Source organism: Melopsittacus undulatus, chromosome 8 (assembly GCF_012275295.1).
Source record: "Melopsittacus undulatus isolate bMelUnd1 chromosome 8, bMelUnd1.mat.Z, whole genome shotgun sequence".
Taxonomy (NCBI): domain Eukaryota; kingdom Metazoa; phylum Chordata; class Aves; order Psittaciformes; family Psittaculidae; genus Melopsittacus; species Melopsittacus undulatus.
The window spans coordinates 39,685,287-39,695,760 of record NC_047534.1 but is presented as its reverse complement, the minus strand read 5'-3'; the positions used below and the strand labels follow the sequence as shown (position 1 = coordinate 39,695,760).

Here is a 10,474-nt window from a genome sequence, read left to right as displayed (position 1 = left end):
ATTATATTATCATCAAATAAAGGGGGCACATATCAGACAGGCAAAAATATTTTAGGAGGGGAAGTCAAACATCACGGCCTACTTTTGGTTTACTTCTCTGGAGTCGCTACATGGCAGAAATGTTGTTCCAGAGGTTGCTTTTCTCACCATCCTGGATACAAAGATGATGATTTGGGTTAAGCTCAGAATGAAAGCATTAGTTGTTTAGGCTTCTTCTGTAAATATAGATCTATCTGGCAAATGGAAATCTGAGAAATAAATTGGTGCAGTCTTAAATGATGGAGGTTAATACACATCCTCATTGTTTTCAAATGCAAAAGATAGGTGGTATATATTTAACATGTCTCCTTAGGAGGAATTATCTGATTTCTAGCATAAGAAAACACTGAAGCCAAGGCAGAGGCCTGTTGTTACTCCATCTAGGGAAAAAACATGTTCCTTTGAAATTTCATCAGCTGTAAAATCAATGAGTAGGGCTTCAGATTTCATAGAGGAATTTTACTGGGTTGTGGTTTTTTTTAGGTCCAAATGGTAAAAATGCTATAAATTCTATCTGAGGCTCTGCAAGTGAAAGGTTTAAGAGATTATGTGAGTAAATCATTCATCCCTTCTGAATATCCTGCTGATAAAAGGGATCCCCTGATGTGATATGTACTGTCAGGTTTGAATTTGAAGCAGAGATTTTCTTTCAAGTTCCCTTTAGGGAATCTGTACATTTTACACTGAGTATTTGGATCACCTCTCTAGGCATGGAAAGGAAGTGAGAATGAGACCCTAAAGCCATACAGAAATTATCACAAGGAGATAAACTAGTTTCTTTTTTATTAAATTCTCTTATAACCAGCTTTATAACCTAGCAAGTCACAAGAATTTCACAGTACATTACACATGCTCACTCGCAGGCATTTCACAAGATCAGGGAGGCGTCTCTGTGTTTTCTGCCCTGGACTGAGCACAAAGGCAGAGGGCTGGGCTCCCACACTTCCCTTCCCAGAGACTCCATCCCGCTTTAACAGCTTTGTATTTTGTTGACTGTTTCATTGCCATTAACTCTTGTTACTGACAGGCATTTCATGTCTGTCAAAGCTCTGATTTGATTGTGGGACAGGAGCACGCCAAGGCCAAGAGGCATCTACAAGCGGCAAAACAGAAGGTTCCATTGTTACATTGGGAAAAGCTGTGGCTGCTCCCCGTCTCTGCAGGAAGGGTGATTCCTATCTTGGACACCACTGTAAGGGTTCACTAGAGAGGCCTGGGGAGGTGTGCTCATGCATGTAAATGCTCCCTGTGGTAGAAGTAGCACAGACTTAGGGGAGCTCCAGTCAAGTCAGAGTCGACCCCTGGACTGTACAAATATGTCTAGGTCAGCCCTTAAGGGCAGGTTCTTCTCCAAAGCAAAACCCATGTAAGGGTGCAAGAGGTGTGCAAGGGGTGTGAGAGGCTGCAGTGGTGCACAGCAGTGCTGTATCGCTGAGGTGAAGACACTGGTACCCAGAACTGCTCCCTGTCCCTTCCTCCCCCTGGCTGGCGGTGATGCTGACGGGTGGCATAAAAGCCTTGTTGCCTGCCCATGCATGACCCTGCCCCTCTTAAATACGGGGAAAACAGCAGCAGGGAGCTTCTGGGGAGCCAAAGACAGACGGGAGCAATGATCTATTCAGGGCAGAAGCTGCCCTGGACTACTGCTTTTCACCACTCATTTTTTGCCTCCCTTTTTATCTTCCTTCTCCACCCAGGAGGAGCAGCGAACTCTAGCGTGGGCTAGAGAGAAAACAGGGACTATTCTGTTACGCTTTGTGTCTGCAGTGATTGTCAGCTGCAGCATTCGCATGGCCTCATTCCCGGCCTCTCTCTAGCCGGCGCAGGCCCACGGCGGGGACCAGACAAGGCGATGCGAATCCAGAGAACGCGGCCGGGGCCGTCCCCACCTCCCCGGGAACGCCCCTCCAGGCCAAACCTGGCGTAGCAGCACCCCCTGTAGCACGGCCGAAGCACGGCAGCAGCCGCCCAGCCCCTCCCGGAAGGTTAGCCAAAGGCATGTGCTGCCAGGGAAAGAGTGATGCCCCTTTGATAAATCAGGCGGTGATTCCTAATTCCTGATTCCTCACCTGCCTCGTACCCGCGAACAGCCGCCCGGGTTCCGTTCAGCAGAGAGGTGGCTACCTCTCTGCGATCATGATGGCTGAAGGAGCAGTCGGGGGACAGCCATCGGGAGACGTGGTCCTTTTTGTTTTATAAAAACAACGTGTGTTGACCCACTCTGCAGGGGAAGAGTGAAGGATTTATGTGCGCTTTGAACCCCCTGTCCCTCAGCTCTGATAGAGAAGCAGACCCCCCTGCTCCACATGGGAGCTGCAGTGATAAATACTATTGACAGCGCAAGAAAATCAGATACGCCATGTCAGAGCTCCTGAGCTTCTGTGTGCCGGCTGCTTGAGCAGCCGTGAATCAGTGCAGGGGACACAAAGAGCGCTGTGAAGCACTAGAGAAATGCAGTTAAGAAAAAATCCGAGCTGTGTTCATTTTAATTTGGAAGGCGGCTGTTAGAAAACAGTTCAACCCAACAGGATCTGAGTGTTAGCCAACTCCTTCTGCCCTCTCCCACGGGAAAAAGGGCTATAAAATAAAACTGACTCATAAAAAGCTGTTAGTCAACCTGTTCCCTGCTTGTGACACAGGATGGCAAGGGTCCTAGATGCAGAGTTGGGGGGAAGGAGAAGGTAAGCAGCAAGAAAGGCTGGAATTCAGAGAAGCAGATGCTTGTGTGCAGCAGAGGACAAAGCTCAGATTGCTCAGAGCCAGTGTGTAAATTCATCCCAGAAGTTTAAAAGTTTGTGGTGCTGAGTAGATTCCTGTGTTCCAGAAGAAAACCTGGTGTTCATATTTCCCAGTGGTGTGGCTGTCGGGATGTGTCTCTCAGGGCTGGAGCTGCACTGCAGGGGTGATCCTGTACCTCGTGGATAGGAGGCTGTGTGGGCTGCTGCTGAGGGCCATGCCTGGCTGGGTTCAGGTTTGGGATCAGGATCCCCTGCTGACTTCTACCTTCCACTGGGCAACAGCAACGTTTTCTTAATGTGCAGAGGGGTTGCACCATGGGAAAACCAGGAGCTTAGCTGTTTTCTACGCAGCATTTCAAGTGGAGGGAAACAAGGGGTTTTGTCACTGAATTTGACTGGGCTGTAGCATTCCAGTACCTTCAAGAAGCTGCTCTTGGATGGCTTGAAATAGCAGCCTGTGAAAATGGGTGTTTTCTAAGGTGCCAATTTAAAGCTCATTGAAGTCAATGGGAACTTTTTAATTGGCTTCTTTGGGCTTCAGTTTGGGCTATAAACTATATTGAATTTAGGGGAAGAACCCCAAAAATAGAAACATTCTGGACTGAATTGTTGGCTTTGGCAAGGTCTGCTGTATGACTGGGCTTCATTAGTTTAAATTCAGGCAAGGTCTAGGAAAATTACGCTAATCAAAAGGTTCTTTGGAAAATGAGTCCAAGTGTCTCAATTTTTCTACTTTATGGAAAAACATCAGCCAAAAAAAAGAGTTGTTTTGCTGAAAGCAAAGCCCAAAGGTTTGTCAGGACTGAAAGCCTCTTTTGCATTATTTAGGAATGGCTTCTCTGGGAATGATAAGTAGGTTGCATTGTCCAAATGAAGCGCAGAGGACCGCAGAACAGCTGTGTGTTGTATCAGTTACACCTCAATGTTCCTCTCTATGTCTCCCACACTGTGTGCATACACTTGGATATCCTTATCTTACTGATTACAGTCTAATTGATTAGAGCTGGGGGGATTTTAACACTAACTCGATTTTCACCATTTCCACACTTGCATAATCCTCCCCTAGGACACCAGCAAGGTTAATTTCTGCTGCTGCTGGCTTTCATTGTCCATGTCCCCCCACCAGCACAGAGCAACAAAGCCTCAGAAAGGCCAGCCTGCGGTTCATGAGGGCTGACATGGCATCTCGTGCAGGCACTGACAAAGATGGACACATGTGAACATCAGCACTGTGTGCCCTGGCTCAGTGCATTAGAGCTTCAGCAGGCATGGGCTGCACCTTGCTGAAGCCTCCTCTACCTGTGGCTGCCATTTAAATGTGGTGGAAATGCAGTGAAAGCCTTAGAGATTTCCCTTGCTGTGCTTGTGAAAGAACGTGGAGGCTAAAGCCCATATGGATGTATGGAAGTTTTGAACTTGGGCATCTAAACTAGGATGTTGTAAGTTATTGTGGAATAGGCTGTCCAAGTCAGCTTTTATTCTTGTACGTAACTTTACCTTTTTTAGAGAAATACAATTCGTCTCCTTGTCCATCTTCTAATGGGGCTTGTTTACCCTGTAGAAACATTCCCCAAGGAAGACTCTAATGATATTCCTCCCAGAACTGTACAGGAAGACTCTTTTGTCCCGTCTTTTATATCTGTCTTACTGTAAAGTCAGCCACCCTTTGATTACTGAATCTTTTCTAGTACCTCTGACTGTGGAGCAGATCACAAGTGTCCCTGGCACCCATTACCTCTGCTCTGCTGGTGGTGGAAGCAGACATTTGATTAACTACAGGGATTTGAGCACCAAGGGGGTTCAAGGTGGGACATGAAGTAAATCACATCTCAGGCCCTTTGTGCCTCCCTTGTTCACCCGCCAGTGCAGGTGGGATGCTGGTGGAGTAGTTCGAGGCCTCTTGTTTGTGCAATGTGTGCTGTAATTACTGCAAGGTTAACTGGGAAAAACAAATTATCTGCCCACTGCAGTACAATACAGCCTGTCATCTGCAACACAGAGCAAGCCCTTGTAAGGTCTGAGGGCAAGAACATTTCACAGGATGCACTCCAAGGATAAGGTGCAAGAGAGGATGCTAGTTCAAATAAAAAAACTGGAGATTGCCCTCAGTACAATGACGATGTGTGTGTGGGAGGCATCTCGCATTGCTCATCTTATGGATACTGATGCTGTAACAGAGGGCTGAGGCCAGCTTTCTCCTGCTCATGCCATAAAAAGCAGAGGCTCTTGCTTAGGAATCTGTGTGTATCTGCAGCAGTTCACCCTCCACAGCTCCCTGGGAATATGGTCAGATGTTCCTGGGTAGTGTTTTCTGTTTGCATTCTTTTAAATGAAAACAGAGGATTTTGGTTGTGGATGAAAGAAGTGTGCTGGCTTAGGGTGTTAATTTAGGTGGATTTTATTGTATTTCCAAGGAGCATAAACCACTACTTGGTGTCCTCCCCTTTCTCTAAATAAAAAAAGTATGTGCTTTCCTTTACAAATGTATTTTGTGTGTAAGTCACATATGATAACATTAAACGCAGTATAAAGGCGGTAGTAAAACTGGTTGTAACATTTATATATTTTTCATGACTGAAGTGCTTTGCAGTTGGAGATGCTATAAATGCACACTTGCCTCTGGAGGAAGAGATAGACACTGCAAAAGATGATAGCTGCATGACCCCAGGACACAGCTCTTCTGGGCACAGGGCGGGCAGACAGCTTTCTAGGACAAAATAGGGGCTGGGGTGTCTGCCCCGGCATGCCATGGCCATGGGAAGTAGGCTTTTACTGAGGAAGAGGCTGTGATGGACACGGTGGAAAACACTGCTGTGGTGGGAGTAGACCCCATGCAGAAGCACCCATTAGTACAGCAGACGAGGAAGTGCCTGTCCCAGGTCTCCTGTCTCAGCTCTGCTACTTCTCCCTCTCCTTTCAGCAACCGAGGCTGCTCCACATTGGAGTTATGGTGTTCAGCATTACCCAAGCTGCTCAGAAACCTTGGGTTGCCTGGGTGTGCAGTGTACTCAGGGAGGAAAAGTAGGTAAAAGCAGAAGGAAAAAGAAAATGCTGCTATTGATATTTTCCCTAGGGTTTTCTGGTGTCTTTTTTGGTACCTCTGATCTGTTCCAACAGACTGAAGCAAATTCCAGACATGTTGACTGCCCTCTAGCTGTATTTTCTAAAACAGCCACGTCCTGCACAACAACACATCGTTTATGGGGACATTTTATTCACGGAAAGGACGGTTGTTTTCCCTTCCCACCCTGCAGCAGAGGGCCCTGTGCCTGCCCTGGAGGCAGGTAGGATTGGGGTGTGTGTGCCAGGGCCAGCCAACCCTGTCACCTCCGCTTATTCGTACTGGACCCCTGTATGGCCTTGGAAAGTGAGAGAGAGATGAAGTGCTTTGTATGGTTAATCCCGGTGGCAGCGCCCCAATGAAAGCCATGTACTGGTTGTGTGGGAGTTGCTAGAGCACCTGAACATCACCAAACGGCCATGGAAACATCTCTAAACTGCCCTCCATTAGAGGGCATTCAACACCTGGGCAGGCACTGCCCACTGACTTTTACAGAATACACTCGATGAATATTAAAACCAGGGCTGATGTTCCCAAAGTCATTGCCCATTACAGTGCTTCAGGCACCATTATGTGGCATGACTTTAAAAACTTCTTTTTTTAAAAGGTCATGCTATTTATGCTGCATAATATAGAATGCAATTCCACTGTAAATTAGAAAAGTGCTTTACAGCCTGCTGCTGTGCTTCATGGAGAGAAACAGAACTCAAAGTCACAGGTCTGCTCCTCATGGGGAAGCAGTTGTGGGAAATGTTTAATATCACCATAATCGGGGGCTTTATGAACTAGTATTGAGCTCTGCAGGCCTCTCTAGGCACCTTGCTACATCTCCTGCCTGTTCTCTAGCTTCTCTAGAACATTTTACCATTCTTGACACTGTTAAATGTGATTTTACTTTACTATTATAGGAAGTTTAGGGTAAACTGTAACATTACCTAACCCGCAGCCGCTTCCTTTAGCTACAGACAATATGCTCAGCCCTGAGAAGTTTCTCTCCCAGGGGATAGTTAAGAGTTGATTTTCTGTATGTTGAAATGGCTGCAGGCCTGTTCAGTCCCCATGTAATCCTCTAGAACGATTAAGCTTTCTATTGCTTTATAATAGAGCAACTTTTAAATGCTGTTCTCTCTCTTTCCAGGTAAACCACAGCACAGAAACTGGATTTTGAGGGACATGCAGCCTGATTCCAGAATTCCCCCATGACAGCTCTTCAGGGAGCCAGTATCAAAGGTAAGCAAATGAGTTAAAGCCATGTGTAGTTGATTCTTACTGAAAAACTTCAGGTCATGCACTGCTTCAGGAGGCAGAACACATGAACAGGAGAGCAGCCACAAGGCACAGAATCACACTGTGTAGAAGAGCTGAAAGGTGTTTTTGTCTCACTTCACTGTGGAACATGTAATATGGTGGAAAAAATATGGGGACACTGTTGAAAAAATAGACTGACTGGTGCCAAGGTGATGGAGATGCCAAGTAAAGAAATTAAGCAAATAAACAGGGTTTCTGATAGGTGTTAAGAGACATAGGAATAGCAACACAAGGAGGAAACTGAAAAGATTTCTTCTGTCTAAGGGTGTAAGTCACAAACCTTGCATGAAATGGAAGTTACATGTCTTTTTTTAGGAAAATAATATAGTATCACTTTCACAGTCTCTTACAAGAAACTGCTGTGTTTTAAGAATGGTATTTGGATCAAAGGGACAGGCTAGGCTGCAAATAGGACTGTGTTACTAAGTAAGCACTTGCTACCAAACAGGTCTGAAGAGCAACAGCTGCCACTGGGACAGTGCAGGCATGGGCACCTGGGGGTGCAGAAGCCCAGGGGCAGCACTGAGCTCTGCCTCTGAAGCCAGTTAGGTCCAGACATAATGAATTTTACTGCAAGGGCAGGCCTAAACTGAGGTACCCTCCTAAAATACATACCTGGAACATACTGCTAGCCCCTGTATTAAGTTATACAATCCACCAGAATACTTGTGCATTATTACCAAATCGGCAAAAAGCAATGTTAGTCTTTGTAGGAGTGATTTTTATTATAAAGCCATTTTCTGTGTTTAAATATACTATAGACATGGTCTGTAACACATTAAAAATACTGTGGAAAAAGCAGAAGAAAAACATTTTATACAGAGGCACAAACTAGAAAACTGAAACAACTGTTTCTTCACTTTTTGTGCTGGAAGAGGTGGGTAACAAATCCTTTTCAACTGTCAACCAATGAAAAGAATCTTGGTCAAAATACATAAAAATATATATTTTACATATATAAAATTTTATAAAACTATGATATTTTTGTACTGAAGTTCTTGGTCAACACATCTTAAGGTGTATTTAACATGCCAGATTACTGAGAATGCTCCTACTTATTTGGTGCAGGTTAATTTTGTGCAAATATTCTGTTTTCCACTGGATGTTGTTAAAATATGGGACAAAATCCTTAAAGGTAAACAATCAAGAGAAACCCACACTGCTATGGACTACCAGGATGAGCACCACCTTATAAGCATCAGAAAAGAACAAAGCTCTCATTTCAACTATAGGGGAACACCATTTAGGGAGTCCACCCAGTGATCTTATACATCAGTGCCCTCAAAAGCCTGGCCTCATAGGTAACTGTGTTTTTCCCACTGTGCAACCTCTTCTCTTCAAGGGGCTGTTCAATGACAGCTGGAATGTTTCTTCCATACAGCTCACATTGCTTCAGAAACTGAATGCATTCTTCAATAACACTGTCACATAGCATGATCATGTGCTTGGACATGTTCTCCAGCAAGGACAGGAAACACCGTTTGGCATAATACCATGTATCAGTGCTCAGTTTTTTGTTATATGGTTCCAGGCTTTTAATGACCCTTGTTATGCCAAAGTCATAGTTTCCCTTCACACAGTAGAGGGTCCCGATGACTAGATTGATAATGCAAAAATGGTAGATATTTTTATCAGGATTATTATAAGACATCTGCTCTTCTCCTTGCTCGATCTTCTTCATCAGTTCCTCTGCATCTTCATTCTGGCTTGTCAGGATGTAGGAGACACAGAGGTTAGCTAACACAATGGCACTAACATCAAGAATGTTGTCATAGTGCTTTTTAACTACTGGCTCGTAGAAGCTAATAGCCTCTTTATACTTGTCTTGCATGAAGAGCACATGAGCCACATTGAGCTTCCACACCTCATGTTCGTTACAGAACTCCACTGATTTGCGGAAAATCTTTTCTACCATTGCATAATTCTTCATGTCCCAGTAGATCTTTGCCTGGGCCATCAAGACTGCTACATATTTATCCAGAGTCTCATCATACTCATTAACTGCCCTTTTTACAGCTTCATCATCCCAGTTTTGCCTAGCTTCCTGTACCTGCTTCATGAGTTTTCTCAGCTGCTCAGTCATCATCCCTGCTGAATCATCTAGCTTGTAGAAAGCCTCCTCAGGGGAAGTTTGACAAGTAATAATGGCATCCAAGAAGTTGTACAAATAAGGTGTGAGCAGTTTGTAGGTCAGATGGGCATTCTCTGCCAGCACATCAGCTGCCAGGTCATAGTACTGGTGCTTGCAGTAGAGGAGTAGCAAGTTTCCAAAAGTTTCTGGTGGACAGGGGTTCTGCAACAGAAGAAACTGCAGCTTCTCAAAGCCTTCAGTGGGTTGGCTGTCCATGTTCATTAATGCTTGGTTGTGCAGCGTGACTGGATCCAACTCCTCTTCAGCCCTTGGTGGCATATCTGTGAGGGCCTCCTGGGCTGCTTTCAGGTTGTGCAGTTGGTACTCAATGGCCGCCTTGAGGTTGAAGGCCTCCACCAGGGCTGTGCGGTGCAGGAGCATAGTGTTGCCTACACTGCGGACATCAATGCCCTCGGTGGTCATGCCCACGCTGAGCTCTGGGTGCTGATTGATGCCACGCTCTATGATATCGGAGATGTGTTTGAGGGCAGGGGCATACTGCTTGGCTGCATAGCAGCACAGTGCCATGTTGTAGGACAGCTCAGGGCTGTATCCCAACACTTGCATGGCACCAGCAAACTTGCTGCTGGCCTCTTCGTGCCGCCCCTGCTGGTACAGCAGGCAGCCCAGGTTGATCTCGGCGTCAGCCCGCTCCGAGGGGTTTTCGGCCGCTCCGGGGCCGCCGTCCGCAGCAGCAGCCAGCGCTTCCTCCACCAGGCTTTTGGCCGCCGGGAGGTCTCCCTGGGCATAGTGGATGGCCGCCTGTAGGCGCAGGACACGGCTCTGGTAGGCGGGGAGGTCCAGCAGCGGGCTGACAGCCCTCAAGGCCTCGGTATAGAACCCGGCCTTGTAAAGGGCCTGCGCCAGGTAGAGCCGGTACGCCTCCAGCTCGGGGTGCAGCGCCACCAGCTGCTCGTAGCACTCGGCCGCCGCCGTGAAGTCCTGTAGCTGGTAGTGGCAGTAGCCCAGCAGGGACAGGCCGCCACGGGAGCGGCAGCTCCTCTGCAGCTCGCGGCTCAGCAGTGACACGGCCTCCGCGCACCGCCCGCCGACAATCAGCCCGTAGACGACGGCCGTGTACTGTCCGTCCGGCAACGGTGCGGCCTCCATCGCCGCAGCCACGGCAACAGCCCCGCCGGCACGGGAGCGGGAGTGGCAGCCCTGCCCCTCGCTGCCGTGGTAACGGCGCCGCCAGAG

The 10,474-nt window shown here is 46.9% G+C and overlaps 1 protein-coding gene across 1 annotated transcript; it reads right to left on the bottom strand.

Annotated features, from left to right (window-relative positions):
* Positions 1-7,924: 7,924 nt before the first annotated feature.
* IFT70B (intraflagellar transport 70B) lies at positions 7,925-10,474 on the bottom strand. Its single transcript, XM_005152577.3, has one exon. It carries the CDS (start codon positions 10,385-10,387, stop codon positions 8,390-8,392), a length of 1,998 nt encoding a protein of 665 aa, XP_005152634.1. The 5' UTR covers positions 10,388-10,474; the 3' UTR covers positions 7,925-8,389.